The sequence below is a fragment of the Podarcis tiliguerta genome, assembly GCF_965153285.1.
Source record: "Podarcis tiliguerta genome assembly, chromosome: 8".
Taxonomy (NCBI): domain Eukaryota; kingdom Metazoa; phylum Chordata; class Lepidosauria; order Squamata; family Lacertidae; genus Podarcis; species Podarcis tiliguerta.
Window position 1 is genome coordinate 4,389,620 of NC_139541.1, and position 20,416 is coordinate 4,410,035.

Here is a 20,416-nt window from a genome sequence, read left to right on the forward strand (position 1 = left end):
TCAAGTTCTCTCTTGCGGGGTGCATGAGTCTTGCCTGGGAGACGCTAATCCCTTTGTAAAGCGCCTTTAAGGTTCTGAATGTTGAAAGAACTGCCTGAGGAACTGTCATCAATGTGGAGGAGGCATGAATAGGTTGGATAAAACCAAGGGATCCTTTCAGGGTGGGACTCTGGTATTTTGCCAGACCAGGATAAACCATTTAGGCCAAGCCCAGATGGAAGCTTTCCCCAACCTGGGGCCCTCCATGTGCTGTTGGACGACACGTCACATCAGCCCTAGCTGGCGCAGCTGTATGGTTCTGGGGGTTCAGGGCTCCTGCATCAAGCAGGAATAAACAGATGCACAAATATAGGATGGGGAGCAGTTGGCTCGACAGCAGGATGTGTGAAAAGGAGCTAGGGGTGTTAGTAGACCACAAGCTTAACGCGAGTCAACAGTGCAATGCAGCAGCCAACGTGCTAATGCAATTCTAAATTACACCAATGGAAGGAGAGTGTCCAGGTCAAGGGAAGTCATAGTCCCACTCTATTCTGCCTTGGTTAGACCCCACCTGGAGTCCTGTGTCCAATTCTGGGCACCACAGTTTAAGTAGTATATTGGCAGGCTGGAAGGTGTGCAGAGCAAGGCAACCAAGAGGATCAGGGGTCTAGAAACCAAGCCTTATGAGGAACGGTTGAGGGAGCCGAGTGAGGCAGAGTCTGTCTGCAAGGTTCAGTCCAGTCCAAAGGTCAGGAGTATCTCAGTTCATGTAGTCAGGCAATCTGGGGGTCAAGAAAGCTGAGGGTCCAAGGTTTTGAGAAGCAATCAGCAGCAAGGTCTGGCCAGGAACAACTGGTGTTGTTTCCAGCAACTGACTGAGGCTGAAAACCTTGCTTAAGAAAGCTGGAGCCAGCTGGTTCTCATCATGGAGCAAGAAGGCTGATCAGCAGCAGATGGAGTCACTTCTGCTCCTTCAGGCTGCTGCTCAACAGGTGAAGCCGACTCCTGGCTCATGACACCGAGTATGTTTAGCTTGGAGAAGCAAAGACAGAAGAGATTTGACAGCCACCTTCAGATATCTAAGGACTGTCACATGGAAAGTGGCACAGGCTTGTCTTCTGCTGCCCCAGAAGGGAGATGCTGAACCAATGGCTTCAAGTAACAAAACATGAGATTCTAATAATAATAATAATAATAATAATTTATTATTTATACCCCACCCATCTGGCTGAGTCTCCCTAGCCACTCTGGGTGGTTCCCAATCGAGTGTTAAAAACAATGCAGCATTAAATATTAAAAACTTCCCTAAAGAGGGCTGCCTTCAGATGTCTTTTAAAGATAAGATAGCTGCTTATTTCCTTGACATCTGATGGGAGGGCGTTCCACAGGGCAGGCGCCACTACCAAGAAGGCCCTCTGCCTGGTTCCCTGTAACCTCACTTCTCGCAATGAAGTGAAACTCACTTCTTGCAATGAACTAAACATTCGAAATAACTTTCTGAGGTTGGATGGCCATCTGTCTTGGACTCTTTAGCTGTGATTCTTGCATTGCAGGGGGTTGGACTAGATTAAGGTTACCACATTTTTTCCAATGAATCCAGGGACACTTTTCAACTTCAATAGGAATGATTTGTAAATCCGGGGACTCTCCCCGGGAAACAAAGATGTCTGGTAACCTTAGACTAGATCACCCTCCAGGTCCCTTCCAAGTCTACAATTATTTGATTCTATGTATGTGGTAACACTGGGGAAGCATCTCAGAATAAAGCTAAAGCATAACAACAACAACAACAACAACAACAACAACACTAGTGCACTATGATTGTGTTAAAACCAAGGCACCCACAATCAAACCCAGTCTGGAGGGCCTCCTTGCAGCCACTGGCGCTTTCCCTGACTGAAGGTCTGGGTCAAAAGCATTTGCTTAAAACTCTCTTTTCCAATCTGTGTAAGAGCGAGCCATTTACTTTGCTGAGACTTCCACTCATTGCGCTTCTAAGCACTTTAGAGATGGAAATCAAACCAGGCAAGGCAAACCTGTGACCTTGTCAACATGAGGCTTTTTCCAGTGCCCTTGGCGGGAGGGGGGAGGGAGAGAATACAGATTGCGGGGTAATTGTGCCAAACGAATCATCAGCCCCACCACGTTATTTGATCAAGATGTTGAAGCTAGCCCGTGGCAGTTTGGAATATTTCATAATAAATATCAAGAGCAGGCCTGCTTGCTATATTAATACTGTAGTGTCTGTAGAACAAAATTCACCTTTGATTCCCATTCAAATAGGCAGATGATTTTGACTCCTAGAGGAAATTTATATAAGAGAGGAATAGAAGAAAAGAGAAGGAAGAAAAAAGACAGGCTATGTTAAGATTTAAACTTTAAAAGCTCCGACCCACTCAATTGAATGGGTGAGAAACAATTAATAACTTTATTGCACTATTCAAAGAACCATAGAATTGTACAGTTGGAAGTGACCCCCTTGTGCAATCTAGTCCAGCCCCAGGCACTGCTGGAATCAGAGCTAAAGAACCCATGATAGACGGCCATCAGACCTCTGTTGAGAAACCTCCAATGAAGGAGGCTCCACCATCTTCCGACAGAGTCCGTTCCACTATCAAACAGCTCTTCCCATTACAGTGGTACCTCACAAGACGAATGCCTCGCAAGACGAAAAACTCGCAAGACAAAAGAGTTTTTTGTTTTTTGAGTTGCTTCACAAGACGAATTTCCCTATGGGCTTGCTTCGCAAGACGAAAACGTCTTGCGCCTTTTTCTTAAAACCGTCAATGCATTCCTATGGGAAACCGTCAATGCATTTCCTATGGGAAACCGTGCTTCGCGAGACGAAAAATTCACAAGACGAAAAAACTCGCAGAACGAATTAATTTCGTCTTGTGAGGCACCACTGTATAAAGTTCTTCCTAATGTTCTTCTGGAATCTGCTTTCTTGACATTTGAATCCATTGGTTTGGTTCCTACCCTCTGGAGCAGCAGAAAACAAGCCTGCTCTTTCTTCCACATGGCAGCCCTTCAGATATTTGAAGATAGCTATCCTATCCCTTCTCAATCTTCTCTTCTCCAGGCTAAACATACCCAACTTCCTCCATCACTCCTCATGAGGTTCCAAACCCTTTGTCATCTTGGCTGCCCACTTCTGCATCTGTTCCAGCTTGTCAATATCCATCTTAAACTGATTCCCAGGATGCGACCAAGGCAGACTAGGGTGGGGCTAGTATTACTTCCCTCCATCAGGACACTCACTTTTTGTTGATACAGCATTATCTTAGTCCTGTACAAGCAAAGCATGCAACCCCAGTGAGGTTCCTGTCGTATTCTCCTTTCTCTCACTTTGCAGGATACCATTTCCCCGCAACGTATCCTGCAACTACCTTGTTTTGTGTCTTCAGTTGTTCCCCCCCCTCCAGCTGTTGTGAAGAGGCTTGCCCTGGTGGCTCCCATCTGTCTCCCTCCGATGTCCTTCGTGACACCCCAAATCTGCCACTTTCGTCAGCCTTGGAAGGATCCAGAGGCTTGATGGCTGGGAGCTGAGCACTCCGAGGAGCTGCAATAACACCGAATTGCTTCCTCAGCATTAAAAACCATTCAAGGGGATGGCAGAGGGCATTTCTCTCTCTCGCCTCATTCAAACATAATTAGATTAAAAAAGAACAAGTGGGTCACTGTGCAGCACAAGAAACTTACCAACACAGCTATTCCTTTCAGTGCCCACTCTGCACTTGGAGTTGAGATTTGGTGCATGATTAAAACTGTGCTCTCCAGGGGATCAAGGATTTGTTTATCTCTTGCCAGGGCTAGGTGGGGAGAAACAGTATTACACACTGAAATGACGAGTTTGCCCTTGATATTGCGAGGCTCCTGTGCATACAGTGGTACCTCGGTGTAAGAACAGCCCTGTTTAAGAACAATTTGGTTTACAAACTTCGCAAAACCAGAAGTAGTGTCCCGGTTTGCGAACTTACCTCAGTCTAAGAATGGAAGCTGAACGGTGGAAGGGCACCAGCAGCGGGAGGCCTCATTAGGGAAAGCATGCCTCAGTTTAAGAACGGTTTCAGTTTAACAAAAGACTTCCAGAATGGATTAAATTCGTAAACCGAGGTACCACTGTATTTGGACCTTCTATTGCATGCCTAAGAATTGAAGCAAATTCATAGGGTTGTTGGGGTTTTTTGCACATTATCCAATTTGGTTCTCATCCATAAAAGTACACAAGGAACAGATTTGCAAGTCAAATAGGAAGGAGATATGCTAGAAATTTGGGGCGCAGGTGGTGCTGTGGGTTAAACCACAGAGCCTAGGACTTGCTGATCAGAAGGTTGGCGGTTTGAATCCCCATGACAGGGTGAGCTCCCATTGCTCGGTCCCAGCTCCTGCCAACCTAGCAGTTCGAAAGCACATCTAAGTGCAAGTAGATAAATAGGTACCACTCCAGCAGGAAGGTAAACGGTGTTTCCATGCGCTGCTCCGGTTTGCCAGAAGCGGCTTAGTCATGCTGGCCACATGACCCAGAAGCTGTACGCCGGCTCCCTCGGCCTATAGAGTGAGAGGAGCGCCGCAACCCCAGAGTCGTCCGCGACTGGGCCTAATGGCCAGGGGTCCCTTTACCTTTATGCTAGAAATTGGACAAAATGAAGCAAGTTCTCTAATGTATGGGGGTCTGTAAATTGCCAATGGGTAGAGGATTTGTTTGTTTTATTCCCCCCCCCCCAATTTTTTTATTGGTTTTCACAATATTATAAACAAACAGGGTTTGTTTGTTTTAAAGGTGGTTTAATGATGTGTGACAAGACTGCAATAATATATGTACTAATCTCTAGTACATGTGCTAATTTTTAGACATCCCAACCAGTATTGAGATTCAATGGATTCCAAGAGGTCTTTAGCGCACTCTAGCGGCCAAACGGAAGGATCGCCCAGCATCACATCTTGCCTTTTCCACCAACATCCACTGAGGGCTTGTCCACACATTTCCTCTGTGCTGTAAAGCTCCATGTCCAAGCCGCCTTCTTTTTGTCCGGGAGCTTCCTCCACAAAAACCCGCTCTTTAATGCTGAATCAGAGCAAACAGCAATCCGCGGGAAACCTGAATTGTTTGTTGTGCTTTTTGAATTTATAATAGGAAGCATCACAGAGGGAGAGAATCAAGGATCCTGACTGGGGGCTCTAATCTCATTTCCCTGTTCTGCCCAGCAAAGCACCCGCGTTAAGGCTGGAAAATACATTTGTGATTCAATTCTGCCGCAGGCTCCAGACAGCACTGGGTTCCAGGCATTAGTAGCAAATAGCCTGGCTCCCGTCTCCTTCAATTAGGCAGAGTCTGTGTGCATTAAACAGACTGTTTAGGGCAGGCTCCTTACTGCTTCGGAGAGGAAGACCACATTTGCCTTCCCAGGCCTGATGTGGAAAAGAGGGGTCAATAGCAGGTAGGAAATGTTTATTTGGGCTGCCCATGGAGAGATGCCAGAAGCCACCAGGTTTTTACCAATTGCACTCTTGTGATACATACATACGTGAGTCAGTGTGGTGCAGTGGTTTAGGGCAGTGTTTCCCAACCTTGGGCCTCCAGCTGTTTTCGAACTACAATTCCCATCATCCCTGACCACTGGTCTTGCTAGCTGAGGATTATGGGAGTTGTAGTCCAAAAACAGCTGGAGGCCCAAGGTTGGGAAATGCTGGTTTAGGGTGTCAGTCAAGGAGCTGGGAGACCTGGGTTCAAATCCCCACTTGGCCATGAAGCTCACTGGGTGACTTGTTGGGGGCTAGTCACTGCCTCTCAACCTAACCCTACCTTGCACGGTTGTTGTGGAGATTAAGTGAGCTTCTCTGATGAAAAGGTGGGATACAAATGCAATAAAAAGTGTGTGTTTAGGGGGGGAGGAAATAAATGAATAATTAAATAAATGCAATTATCTACCTAATCTATCCAGCCCTGCACATACTTTGGCAAGCAGCTTCTACCATATCAATAATCCATAGACTTACCTCCCTCATTTCATTAGCTGCCTCTCCTGGGCTGCTTTACCAATGGCTCATTGGGGGCCACTTTCTGATCTATTAGTTTCTGGAAAAGCACCTCTTTTTCTTGCCAGAGATGTATTACCCTCTGCAGGAGTCATTTCATTAACGCAGCCTGAGTTTTAATGCAATTATCTTCGAGGAAGTTTCCAGTAATACAGGAATCACGCCAAGGCTATCAGCATTAGTTGCATTAGGATGTAAGAAGAGGCGGCTGCTGGATCAGACCAAAGGGGCACCATCTGGTCCATTATGTCACAGTCCGGTTCACGGGTGATCTAAGTCCCGGCAGGGGACATGAGGACCGGGGGCAAAATGGCGGGGTGGGAGCAGGAACAGGGGTCTGGAAGCCAGGGGTCTGGAAGCCAAGAGTCCAAGGACCAAGAAGCAAGGAGTCACAAAATCAAGGGTCCAAGGAAGGATCAAGGAGTCAAGAAGCCAAGGTTCAAGGATCAGGAAGTGTGTTGCTGTGGCAAAGAGCCGAAGGGAAATGCTGACCTTATATCCCTTCCCAGCTCTTGCCACCAGGTGCTGCGAGTTACCAATCAGCCTCACCTGTGTGGCCGCGCCTTGCCTCTCCAGAACGAACTTAGGAAGGCCCCAGTCCTGCAAAGTCCTAGCGGTCACAGGGCCTGGCTCCTGCAAGCACACCTGACACATTATCCTGTTCTCACAGTGGCCACCCAGATGCTGCAAAGGGAAGCCCAGAAGCCCAAAAGCAATGCTCTTCTCCCCCTCCTCTGGTTTCCAGCACCTGGGACTCAGAAGCATTGTCGCCTTCAATTGTGGAGGCAGAGCAGACATGGCTGGGAGCCACTGACAGCCCTCTCCTCCTCCATGAATTTGTCTCTTCCTGTTTTAAAGCCATCCAAGTTGGTGGCCCTCACTGCCTCCTGTGGCAGGCAGTTCCGTAGATTAACTAGGCGCCACCTAAACATTTCCAAAACAGGCCCCATGAACGAACGTTCCTTACCGGGGTTGAGTCTCAATAACCGTTCTAAATTCTGCCTAGATCAGTTGAATTTCAGTGGTTAAAGCAGAGGGGGCATAATCCAGGGAAATCTAGGCAATTTCCAACTCCTGCCGAATTCAACATTTATCCAGCACAACTTTAAAGCCCCCCCCCCCCTTGAAACCAAAGGGATATTGATACTGGCAGCACTGCAACACGATTTCACATGGGGCAAATGAGGGAGGGGGGAAAAGGCACAATCCTGTTCATCGGGGCTTTTCGTTTCCATTTTATTTTTGCCTTCCAAATAAATAAACAAACAATGAAAATAAATATATAAATAAATAAATAACCATCACAGGACACCAACTGGAATGTAGGTTCATGCACAGGTAACACCAATGATTATATAAGCAGCATTTGAAATGACTGTATGACCTTCCTTGTCTTACATTCAATTTGCATTCCTCTACATTTATACACAGACACTTAAAACTCTCTCTATCTGGACATGCATTGCATTCTCTAACAGGCATTGCGTATTTCCGGACACTCAAAAGGGCGCTGGGGCAGAATCTGTGGGGAGCATCTCTTGGGTGAAAATGCCCAACCAGAGGAACACCCGGGACATTTAATTTCGTGCTGTTAAGATGAAGACCATGATCAACTGCAGGCGGCCAATGGGATTACAGCACAACCGCATCTTATGCAGAGTTTTTGTTCCAAGGGTTTTGTGTATACCACAAAGGTCGCACGTACCCAGCCCCCTGGTGCTGCCCCAGCTGGCAGGTGAGGGGGGGAAACCTCAGGACTCCTAGAGCAGGTGTGCTGAGCAGCAGGCCTTACCCCCCAAGCAAGGTGGAGAGCTCAAAGGCTCTTTTCATTTGGGGTTACCTTTTAAGATCTCCACCTTGCTTGGGGGAGGGGGGTCGGCAAGGCCTGCTCAACGCACCACTTCTGGAAGGCCAGGGATGCTCGTGGAAGATCTCACCGGACCTCAGATTTCCCTGCGAGATCTTGCAAGAGCATCCCAGAGCTAGCGCACTGCCTGGGTCTTGGCCCCATCAAGCAAGGCAGAGGGCTTAAATGCTCTCTCCGTAGTGGGTAACCACAAAAGGACCTGGCGCAAAAAATGCTTTTGAGCTCTCCGCTTTGCTTGGATTTAACTTGCGCAATTTCAGCTGCATATGGTTGAAATTGTGCAGGTTAAATGCACACAAGATGCCACTGTACTGTATTTAACTTTAAGTGGCACCTTCACTACCACAAAATAAAAAAATTCCTTCCAGTAGTACCTTAGAGACCAACTAAGTTTGCTATTGGTATGAGCTTTTGTGTGCATGCACACTTCTTCAGATACTACTACAGTCATACCTTGGAATTCGAACGGAATCCGTCCCGCAAGTCCGTTCGACTTCCAAAATGTTTGAAAACCAAAGTGCAGTTTCTTATTGGCTGCAAGAAGCCCCTGCAACCAATCGGAAGCCGCAGACGCCCTGTCGGACGTTTGGGTTCCAAAAGAACGTTCAAAAACTACAACACTCACTTCCGGGTTTCGATCGTTCGGGAGCCGATTTGTTCAGGACCCAAGGCGTTCAAGATCCAAGGTACGACTGTACAGGCAAGTTATGGCAGACTGACTATCCATCCTTCTAACATATTTATTCTACAACATGACTCTGTTTTATAAAGTTCCAGGAACTTTTAGTAGAACACAACGATAACAAACTTTTCTTATTTAAATGCTTTTGCATATCCGGCACCTTCCCATTTAAATGGCATTCTACAATAGGAATGTTTAATTCCAATTTGATTGTTGCCTCCCACTTTTTTGAGTTGCCACTGGGAGATGTTCCTCGCAGACTGCGCCTGCCACCAAGCAGCTGAGAGGGATGGCATTTGCCCAGTAAATGTCTTTGCCTAATTCCTATCTCTAAAAAGGACCCAAAATGGGTGGCTTAGATTCTTCAACTCCTTTAGCAGCTCTCTAGTGTTGCTTGCGGACCAGTCACCGCAGGCTTTACATTCAGAACACCCAACTAACCCTTCCTACAAATTGCTCAGCATGCAATGGGTACATTCCTAGAGCCAAGATACAAATGGCATTCAAACGTGTGCTTGCAAAGGGCAACACATTTCAAACTGTGTGTGTAAACTGCAACACAGGAAAATGGTGGACAGGGAAAAGCTTAAGCCGGGCTTCCTCAACCTCAGCCCTCCAGATGTTTTGAGACTACAATTCCTAGCATCCCTGACCACTGGTCCTGCTAGCTAAGGATCATTGGAGTTGTAGGCCTGGCTTTAAGCACACAAACCTCCTGCCTCTCTGCTCTTCCCTGTTAAATGGGCAGGCTGGACTCAACAATGGGAATATCAAGGCAGAAGCATTACAGATGCCCAGGAACAATTCTTTTGCGCCATCCATATCCCTCTGGGTATTTACCTTCTGTTTCAAAATCAGTTTACCCCAGAACTCCCCCCATTTATTTATTTTTTATAAATAGATAACAAAGAATTAGAAAGTCAGAGATCAGTCACACCTTAGGAAGTCTAACAGGTAAAGAGAATAACTTCAAGGCTAGGACCGTTGTTAGAAAGGGCAAAGACTGTGGAAAAAACAAGAGCCCAGTGGTGGGTTTTAATTCCCTGACCCTCCATGGCTAGAGGACCACCTGGGGCAGCTGTAGAAAGACGTAGGAAAAGTTCAACATGCACAGGTGAGGAGGGAGGGCTTCCTGTCTGCCCCACCCAAAGGCACTGCGCCTCTAACTGCAGGCAGGGAATCTCTAAGTGCAGAGGTGGAGGTGGTGGGGCTTGGTGGGGAGGGGCTCATTGGATGTTTTCCAACTCTACAGTTCTACCACAAAGGATCTGAGTAACCCTAACCCTTTCCCTGCCAGCTGTAAGTCAGCACCCAGCCACTCTAAACTGCTTGTCCACCTGCAGAACGGGGAGGAAGACCAGTTTTGAATGGGTAAGAAGCTGTCAAGGAAAGAGTAAAACAGCCAGTTCTCCCCTGAGAACTGACTGCCCCTCCTCCTGACTGCAGCTTTACCTGAACAAACAGATAGACAAACAAACGGGTGGAGATCACATAACCACAATGATCTGCCCTGTGGCTTTTAAAGTCAGAGGTTTTGAATGAGAAAGAGGCACAAAATGAGTAACTCGGAAGTATTAAGTATATTCTAGAGCAGCAGTTCCCAAAGTGGGTAGGATCACCCCCCCCCCGGGGCAGTGGGATTTCAGGGGGGGGGGCCACTAAAAGGCAAGGGGGTGGCGGGGGGGCGCTGGAGGTGCAAATGACAAGCAGACTTTGAAAAGCTGGTCTCACGGGATCCAGTTCATCAGTTCTGTTGAATCAATTTAACTACATAGTGATTTTCCCTAGTGGGTCATGCAAACCACTATTCTGGAACAATGCTTTACATAGGGGAGGGGGCAGTGGGGGTTGAATTTATGGAACCAAGGGGGCAGCGGCCTGAAAAACATTTGGGAATCGCTGTACTTCAGCATTCAAGGACCTTGTCTGAAGTCAGGTCAGCCTCAGAGCAGAAGTGGGCAATGCTAATGTAACCTAAGTGAGCCTTCCCCAATCTGGTGCCCTCCAGATTAGAAGACTGAAGATGCTCAACAAAGGGGGGGGGGAATGGAGGGCTGGCTAATCTTAAAAAACACACACACACACACACACACACACACACACACACACACACACCTGCCATGTTTCCCTCTCGGAAGATTACGGTTTGCAGGAAGTGTTTCAGACAGGGGAAGACTTCTGTGTGTCGCTCACAGACAAACACAATGGGATTTTCTCCAAAGTAAACTTGCAGAGGCTTGTGATGCCAGAGAGCTAAGAGGTCCAGCTATCTGCCCAAGAGCTCTAAAGCCTCTGCTTGTGATAATCAACTGGGTTCTGGGCAGATCTGTGTGGTGCTGGCTCCCGGAGAGTTGCCAGAGGCTTGTGGATCTGTCCAGGAGTAATTTGGTGTCTGGTTATCGTGGTCTGCCTGACCGACTCATCCCGAGAGCCATCCCATGTCTGAAAAACCTACAACACCCTCACCCCATTCAGTGAGAGGGTGGGCGGGGAGGGCTGCCGTTGAGACACAGTTTTAGGTTTTGGGCACGCCCGTTGCAGACTTCTCGTCTCCAGAATCATCCTCGTCCTTTGACTCTCCCGAGTCATTGGACTCCTTGGGGCTGTCCTGGGACTCTGCCTTCTTGTCCTTGCGGATCGCCACTGTGCTGGCCGAGAACCCCTTGAAGCCGGCCAGGGGGCTCGAGGAGAAGGGGTAGCCCAGGCCAAAGGCACTGCTGCTGCTGCCGCTGCTGACGGTGCTCAGGCGGGTCTCTTCCCCTTCCAGCAATTTTCTGCAGAGGCAAAACCACACAAACCACGTCAGAACAACACTACGGATCTCTCAAGGTCCACCACTGATGCTTTAGAGCAGTGGTTCCCAAAGTGGGTGGTGGCGCCCCCTGGGGGCCGAGGTGTCAGGGAGTCATTCACCCAGAAACACGGAGAAGATTCCAGAACAGTTGTACATAAGTGGGAGTGGCACTCTGAGCACGCGCAGCTTCAGCTGAAAGCGGTGATACAAGGATAACTTTTGTTTTAGCTTTTCGCAGACAACCGACCAACAAATGCTGCCTGCAAACTGCTGCATCTTGGCTGCCAATGGGCTGTGTCTGCCTACGTCATTGCTAAAGAGAAAGAGGGACTGAAACTTAAGTGTGCCGTTACAGCTATTGCTGTAACGATTGTAAATAGTGCTACCGTGATGCATTTATGACCAGTCAAGCAATAAATCACTTGACAGTGTCTGGGAGTGTAACTCCAATTGCTAGCCACTGTTTCCAGAAACTCTGCTAAATGGACAAAAGCTTCTAACGAGGTGCCTACACACGAGTATTCTCATGCAGCGAAAGTGTGATGCCCTAGGGGGGTATGAAGGGGTAGGGGGTGGTCTAGGGGACACTGGAGGTGTCAGTGACTATCAGCCTTTGAAAATCTGGATCAAATGCATCAGTTTTGTTGAATTCTGGCTAGGTTTTTAGCTTTTCTGTGAATCTTACTTAGTGGTTTGTTCAAGCTGCTATTCTGAAATAATGCTTTTAATTAGGTAGGGGTCACTGGGGATGGGTTTAGGGAAGCAAGGGGGCAGCGGCCCCCAAAAAGCTTGGGAACCACTGCAGTAGAAACCCAACCAAGTACTTTTGAGAAATAAACTCTGCAGCATGTTGCAAAGCCTGGCTTTCAATTTGAACTTAGCCTGATCTTTTATTCCCCTTCCTTCCCCTCCCCTCCCCTTTTTCTGAAGATTACCCGCTCTGGGATCCCACAGCTAATTCTCCCCTGGTCTCCTCGCTGGCCCAAATAGGACAAATTTAGCCAGCTAGTCCTGGTGATCTTCTAATGTTTATTGGATGCATTTCCCCCCTAAATTGTTTTTAGAATTCTGAATTTACTGTTATTCACGGTTTATACTGTATTTTATGCTGTTTTTTGTTGCATCAATTAAATGTTTAAAATTTGTTGTTAGCCACCCTGAGCCTGGTTTTCTGAACTGGGAAGGGCGGGGTATAAATAAAAATAAATTAATCTATCTATCTATCTATCTATCTATCTATCTATCTATCTATCTATTTATTTATGGGCAGCACCAAGGACAGTGGCAGGGAGCAGCCAGAGGGCAGGCAAATTTGCTGAAGCTAAGAAGGTCTGGGTCTTCTCAGCGCATGCACAAAAACCTACCTAGAAACCACAGCTATCTACCCTGGGTTCCACAATTAAAAATAGAAGGTTAAAAAAAGGGAAAACTCAGGAGAGGGCAACCAAGATGATCAAAGGCCTGGAAAGAAGCCAAGATCGGTTGAAGGAGTTGGGAAGAGAAGATTGAGAGGGGATATGACCGCAATACCTCAAGGACCACTTCCTTCCATAAGGACTGGCACGGACCCTGCAACCATCCTCTGAGGCCCTTCTTTGTGTGCCTCTTCCACAAGAAGTCCAAAGGGTGGCAGCACAAGAACAGGCCTTTTCTGTGGTGGCTCCCCATTTGTGGAATGCTCTCCCCAGAGACACTCACCTGACGCCTTCATTACACAGCTTTAGGTGCCAGGTGAAAAGTTTTCTCTTCAACCGGGTGCTGGGCTGATTAACATTCTATGGCTTTTAAAATGTGTTTGTGGAAGGTTTGTCACTGGCTAGTTTTGGTTTTAGGGACGCGGGTGGCGCTGTGGGTTAAACCACAGAGCCAAGGACTTGCTGATCAGAAGGTCGGCGGTTTGAATCCCCGCGACGGTGTGAGCTCCCGTTGTTCGGTCCCTGCTCCTGCCAACCTAGCAGTTCGAAAGCACCTCAAAGTGCAAGTAGATAAATAGGTACCACTCTGGCGGGAAGGTAAACGGCGTTTCCGTGCGCTGCTCTGGTTTGCCAGAAGCGGCTTAGTCCTGCTGGCCACATGACCCGGAAGCTGTGCGCTGGCTCCCTCGGCCAATAAAGCGAGATGAGCGCCGCAACTCCAGAGTCGGTCACGACTGGGCCTAATGGTCAGGGGTCCCTTTACCTTCCCTTTAGTTTGGGTTTTATTATGTATCTTGTGTACTCATTCTGTATTTTTCTGTTGTGAGCTGCCCTAGGATCTTCAGATGATATCAATAATAATATGTCCCATGGGAGATGGAGAAAGCTTGTTTCCTTCTGCTACAGAGGGTAGGACTCAAACATCAGGAAGAATTTTTTGAGGGTAAGAGCTGTTCAGTAGTGGTGGACTCTTCTTCTTCATCAGATGTTTTTAAACAGAGGTGGGCTAGCCATCTGTCGTGGATTCTTTGGCTGAGATTCCTGCACTGCAGGAGGTTGGACTAGATGACCCTCAGGGTCCCTTCCAACTATACCATTTGATAATTCCATGATTTGTGCAGGGGACGTTCCTGGTGGATGGTTTCCCCACCCCCACCCCAAAATTAGCATGAGTTTATGTGGGGCCTGCATATTGGAGACCAAAACGTTGATGCCCAACCTTCGTTTCTCCCCCAAACAGCCCAAAGAATGGAACAACAGGTGAGCAGGAAGGGGGAGGTGGCCCTCCTACCTGTACGCTGCTATTTCAATATCCAGAGCCATCTTCACATTCAACAGGTCCTGGTACTCCCGCAGGTGACGGGCCATCTCCCCCTTGGTTGTCCTCAGGGCATTTTCCAGCTGGCTGATGGTCTCCTGAAATGTATCACAATTTCTACGTAACATCCATACCTGTAACACTTTAAAGGATAACAAGGAAGGCGGAACCCCATCCCCGAGGTGCTGCCAATCAAAACCAGCATTCCCCAACCAGGTGCTCTCCAACTGTGGACTCCAGCTGTGGACTACACATTCCATTAGCCTCAGCCAACTACACTAGATGTTGGAAACTGTAGTCTAATCTTCCTGCGTGCGCTAAAGTGAGGATGGCTGATTTGAACTTTGTCAGAGGAGAGAACAGGACAGGATAGAAGAGACGGGCATGGGGGGATGTGATCATGAGCTGTGGGCAGGGGGACTGTCTGGAAAAAGTGGATTTTAAGTTGTGTAGAACTTTGGGACAGCAAGCGAGAATTGACAGAGGAAGAGCAGGGCTTGGAGAATGGAGTTCATTGTCAGGGAGAAGATGGGGAAATAAGGGCAGAAGGAAAACAATAGACAAGTAGAAGCAAGGACAGTCTTTACAAATGTTCCCTGACTGATCTGTGGAGCACAACTCAACATTGAGGCCTTTAGCACAAAAAAGGCAACAGGCAGAGAGTTAGGCAGGTTAACTTAAAGAGGCAGCTGGAAAAGGACCAAACCACGGTTTGTTGACGCCTCTTAGCTCCACCAACCGTGGCTTCCGTGTGACGCACCTGCAAGTCACGCATCTCTTTGCTGCTTCTCTCCTCGGCCTCCTGCAGCTGCCTCTCCAGGGACTCGTTGGCTCCACGCAGGGACTCAATCTCGATGTTCCGGGCTTGCAGCTGCCGGCGATATTCAGAAATCTCCTCCTTGGCCTGGCGGATGCTGTCGCTGCTGCGAGCTGCCTCTTCCGTGAAGTTGGCAAACTTGGATTTGTACCACTCCTCAGCCGACTGCTGGTTCCGGGCGGACAGGACTTCGTACTGGGTGCGAATCTCTTTCAAGGCAGCCGTGAGGTCAGGCTTGCTCATGTCGATCTCGACGGAGACCTGGAGGGGAACAGATAGAGGGAAGGCCCTCAGAGGCAGGAAGACGCCGTACTCTTCCTAATGAGAGGCCCTGGGAATCTGCTCTATTCATTATGATGGTGGCTGGGATTGCAGTTATTATCATGCTTTAGGATTACATGCTGTATGATTATAGTCATACCCTGTTTTCCCTCCAAGGAGCTTAAGGTGAGATCCGTGTGGATAAGCTCAGATTTTCACTAATATATGCATTCCTAAGTACACTTCGCTCCACTGTATGTATTTTGGTGAACATAACGTAGAGAACTGCAAGGCAAAATTCAGAGAGGTGCAAATTTCAATGGGTGGGTGTTGGCATATTGTTTCAGAAATGGTTACCTGGGCAATTTCACCTTTAACTGTGAACAGAATTAAATTTCTCCCAGAGGTCGAGAATGCCCCCACTAAGCCCTCCTGTTTCCAACAGGCCTTGCCAGATTGGCTGCTCTGAGGCTTTATGCTTCCAAGCAACTGAAACGCCCCCACCCCTAGGAAAGTGGGAAGCCGCCTTTATGAAGACCTTGGTCCACTGAGCTCAGCGTGGTTTCGTGATGAGGTTTCAGGGGACATTTCCAGCCCTACTCAGAGATGCTGCCTGGAGCTGACCCTGGGACTTCTGCATGCAGAGCCACTGGACTACCAAGGAGCGGGGGAGGGGCACCTGGCACTCTGCAAGAGGTGATCTCCGCTGACCTGCAGCCTCAAAGCTGGGAGAAAGGCTGGTCGCTCGTCACATGTGCTTCAGGAGGCAGCAGAGGTGCCACAGCCAGGGATCTGATGTCAAAGCCTGAGCAGATGTCTCATAAGGACGTAAGAAGCGCCTGCGGGATCAGGCCAACCTAGTCCAGCCTCCTGTTCTCACAGGGGCCAGCCAGATGCTCCAGTGGGATCCGAGCACAAGAGCAACGCTTCCCTCCTGTGGCTTCCAGGAACTGGTATTCAGAAGCCTTGTTGCTGCTCTTCCAACTCCACTCCCAATAAGCTGCAGACAGCCCTGTTCACCACGTATCTAACCCAGGACTCCCAAGTCCCAGCCAGCAGGGCCAATGGTCACAGTTAGTTGGGAGCCATAGTCCACTACATCTGGAAGGCACCACTTCTTTTCCAAATCCACTTCAACCTGCTGCCACAACCCCACCCTGCAGCAGTGAGTTCCGCTGATCAGCTGACACTCCCAGTCAAACAATTCACTGCGTAACCGTAGAGGGGAGGAGTTGTGCTCGCAAGCATACAATCCATGTCACTTCCCAACTGCACAGAAGAAGGTAAGAAGAGCCAGGTTGCTGGATCAGGCCAAAGGCCCACCGGTAGTCCTCTGCGCCTGTGGACGATGTCCACGAACTGCTACATCTGGCAGCAGCAACCAATTCCCCAAATAACTGCACTGTGTGCAAAGAAGCTTTAGCTTGCCCTGACTCTCACACGCAATTCCTTTAAAGTGTACAGTGGTACCTCGCAAGACGAATGCCTCGGAAGACGAAAAACTCTCAAGACGAAAGAGTTTTTCGTTTTCTGAGTTGCTTCGCAAGACGGATTTCCCTATGGGCTTGCTTCGCAAGACGAAACGTCTTGCGCCTTTTTTTTAAAACCGCCAATGCATTCCTATGGGAAACCGTCAATACACATTGGTGCTTCGCAAGACGAAAAAACTCGCAGAACGAAAAAACTCGCAGAACAAATTAATTTCGTCTTGCAAGGCACCACTGTAGTTCCTTCTCAAAGAATTCCAGACACTGAAGTTTACTCCTTACAGAGTTACAGTTCCTGGCAACCCTGAAAAAACTACACTGCCCACAATTCTATGAGGAAGCAAAACTTGCCTTAACTGTTCTTTAAATGAATTGTGTGTAGGCAGACAATGGTAACTGGCTAACCTCAAGTCCTAGTATTATGCTAACAGGTGTAAACTTAAGCCCGCAATATGTCTGGGTTTCCCCGGACACTTCCGGGAATCGGGCTTGAAAATGGGACACAGGCGGATTTTTGTTGAATTGGCAAAATGTGCAGGAAAACCCAGACACGTGGCAAGTAGGTTGATTTTTTAAAAAATTAAATCCCAAAAGTTCTTTAAAAGCGCAAAAATGTTTCTAGTTTTTGGAGGGGGGAATTGTTCACAGAAAAAGCTCAACAACTCTATCTGGATTTTCACTTTGGGGAAAATGGCAACCCTAAGTAAACTTCTCTCCATCCATCTACTTTGTCCACACAATGGTTAGTTTTCTAAATCTTTCATGCGGATCCTTGGAAGCGCCTCCTAGGATGTAGCCTTGACTCCTGGAAAAGGAGTGAGACTAGAACTCAGGGACATTCAGTGAAGTTAAATGCTGGAAGACAGATAAAAGTCGTTCTTTAAACAGTGGGACACAGCTAAACTAGGGCACTCTCTCCCACAGGAGGCAGGAATGGCCACCAACCTAGATGGCTTTCAAAGGGGCTTCGACAAAGTCATGGAGGAGAGGGCCACCCATGGCGATGCTCTGCCTCCACGGTTGCAATTTCTGGAAACAGCAGGCGGGGAGAGGGCTCTTGTGCGCAAACCCGACTTGCAGGTTTCCCAAAAGGGGCATCTAAGTGGCCACTTTCCAGAACAGGATGTTGAACTACACGGACCATTGTCCCAGTGGTGTAGCGTGGGTTGTCAGCACCCGAGGCAAGGCAAGTAATTTTCACCCCCTAAACAGTGGATTTGCGCCCCCTAACCCGTGGATTTGCGCCCCCTAACCCTACCCCCCAGATGTTGCGCCCGGTCCCTCCTGCACCCCCCACGCTACGCCACTGCATTGTCCTGATCCAGGTCAGAAGGCTCTTCCCTCCTCAAGCAGGACATTTTGGGCGCTGCTTTCACTACATTCCCCTTCCCTCCTCCTCCATCATGTCCTTTAGACAGGAGCGTACACCCGATGCCCTCCACTGTGCGCGCACGATGCTGGACCAGACAGTGGCGCCTCCTGCCCGCCCCCGCCGCGCCCCCCGCCCGCCTCACCTGCGCCCCCTGCAGCTCGGCCTGCAGCTCGGCCACCTCCTCGTCGTGGACGTGGCGCAGGAAGGCGATCTCGTCCAGCAGCGCCTCCACCTTCTTCTCCAGCTCCAGGCGGGCCAGGGCGGCGCGGTCGGCGTCCTTGCGCGCGTCGCGCAGCGCCAGCTCGGCCTCCTGGCGCCGCGCCGCCTCGTGGGCCGCCTGCTCGCGCAGCCCCTGGAGGGCGCGGCCCAGCTGCTGGCTCTCCAGCGCCGCCTGGTCGCCGTCGTGGCGCAGCGCCTCCACCTGCGAGCGCAGCTCGCGCACCTCCTGCTCGTACAGCGCCTGCAGCCGCGACGGCTCGGCCTGCCGCTGCCGCAGCGCCGCCACCTCGGCCTCCAGCAGCCGGTTGTGCTGCTCCAGCTGGTGCACCTTCTCGATGTAGCTGACGAAGCGGTCGTTGAGGCCCTGCAGCTGCTCCTTCTCGTTGGTGCGCACGATCTTCAGCTCGTTGCTCAGCGCGCTCGGCCCCGACGCCGCCCCGCCGCCGCCCCGAAGCGCCTCCAGGTGGTCCAGCGAGCTGCTCGGCGCCGGCAGCTTCCGATACGACGACGAGAAGGCCGAGGGACCCGACGCCCCCGCCCGGCCCGCCGTCGAGCCGTACGCCAGGCTCCGGCCCGCGAAGGGCTTCTTGCCGTAGGACGGCGCGGCGAAGAGCAGCTCCCGGCTGTAGCTCATGGCCGCGGCTGCGAGGGGCGTCCGGGGCCGCCGCGAAGGGGCCGATCCTGCGGGAGGAAGGAGGGTCGCGGCGGAGGCTCTTCGACAGCGGGCGGGGAGCGCGGCACGCCGGCGCTTTTATCGCCCGGCCGGCGCCAATCCCGGCGACGCAGCAGCGACAAAGTCACGTCGGGCAGCCAATTGCAAAGGCGAGGAGGGGGGCGCGGGGGGGAAGGAGGAGGATTTTTCTCGCCGGCTGCCGCCGCCAAAAGCTTCATCAGCAAATGTGGCGGAGATCAGCCTTGACCGAGCCCCGAAATCTAGATGGGGAGGGCGGGGGTCGTGGCAGGAGGCGGACGAGCCCTCGGGTCTCCCCACGCGGCTGCGTTGCGAAAGGCGGATCGGGCCCCGAGGCGGAAATCGCAACCGCGGGAGCATCGGGGGCTCCCTTACCGAATCAGGCTACGTTGGTGCACCTAGCGCCGTGTCCTCTGCTCTCCCGCTTGCACGACGGGGTTTGTCCATTCCGGGCTGCACCTGCCAGCCTGCAAAGCCGCTGCTCTCCCGCTGAGCTGTGGTCCCTCCAGGGTACCCAAGACTTGAGTCCCAGTGAGCCTTTGCATGGCGTTGCTCTGGCAGTGATAATAGGGTGGAAGCAGTGGCGTAACGTGGGGGGTGCAGGGGGGACCGGGCGCAACATCTGGGGGTCAGGGTTAGGGGGCGCAAATCCACGGGTTAGGGGGTGCAAATTACTTGCCTTGCCCCGGGTGCTGACAACCCACGCTACGCCACTGCGTGGAAGGGATTAGTAATATTCCCTGCTTGTAGTTGCCACTTTTCCTGCCGGGATTCTGAGCTCCCCTAAAGCCCTGCTGGGACACAGGCAACAAGCCATCCTGCTGGTCCCGATTTCCTTCTGCTCCCAACAGCTGCCAGCCTGGTGCCTCTGATATGTTCCGGGGAGGCAGGAATCCTGCCTGTTAAATGTCCTTTCAGGCTTACAGTTTGATCCTCTCCATCCCCTTCTTTGCTCATCTCAAGAAAACAGAGCCATGTGTAGTGCATCTGAGCATGTACAGAGTGTTGTTCCCACATCAGCAATGGCTTGTTTCCACGTTAGGTTTACACAAGCACAAGCTGTCTCTACACATGTACAAATGTATCTGTGAAGCGCTTGATTTGGCCACCCAGCTGTTGTGCACACAGACTGTACAAACATCTGTAGTCTGTTCCCAGGTGCTTAGAATGGAGCTGGGGGCATGTGGAAGGGAGGTGGCAAAGTCCCAATATACTACCAGCTTGTGCCTAAGAGATGCCCCCAGCCCCTTTCCACGGGGCAGCAGGACCAAGGACATTGCCTGCCCCATTTTTCCATTGATGTGCCAACTGGTCAGCCAGGTTTTCCCACTCACAAAACTGTCAGGACCCACTCCTGAGAAGCCAGGGCCACCCAGGTGATTCCGCCACCACCTGTCCCCTGGGACGTGCTTTGGAAGCCTTTGCTCTGGGCTGCCAGATTCCTCCAGGATCTGCCGCTGGTTTTGCCCTGAATG

The 20,416-nt window shown here is 50.2% G+C and overlaps 1 protein-coding gene and 1 long non-coding RNA gene across 2 annotated transcripts in view; both read right to left on the bottom strand.

Moving 5' to 3' along the window:
* The window catches only part of LOC310683944, a 255,003-nt gene that overhangs the window by 138,325 nt on the left and 96,262 nt on the right, over positions 1-20,416 (bottom strand). The gene's annotated exons all lie outside the window — the stretch shown is intronic.
* LOC310683740 (low molecular weight neuronal intermediate filament-like) lies at positions 7,234-19,361 on the bottom strand. Its single transcript, XM_083454071.1, has 5 exons — positions 18,174-19,361; positions 14,855-15,172; positions 14,068-14,192; positions 10,661-11,341; positions 7,234-10,621 (listed from the first exon to the last, which is right to left on the bottom strand). The coding sequence occupies exons 1-4, from the start codon at positions 18,882-18,884 to the stop codon at positions 11,083-11,085; spliced, it is 1,413 nt and encodes a 470-aa protein (XP_083310197.1). The 5' UTR covers positions 18,885-19,361; the 3' UTR covers positions 7,234-10,621; positions 10,661-11,082.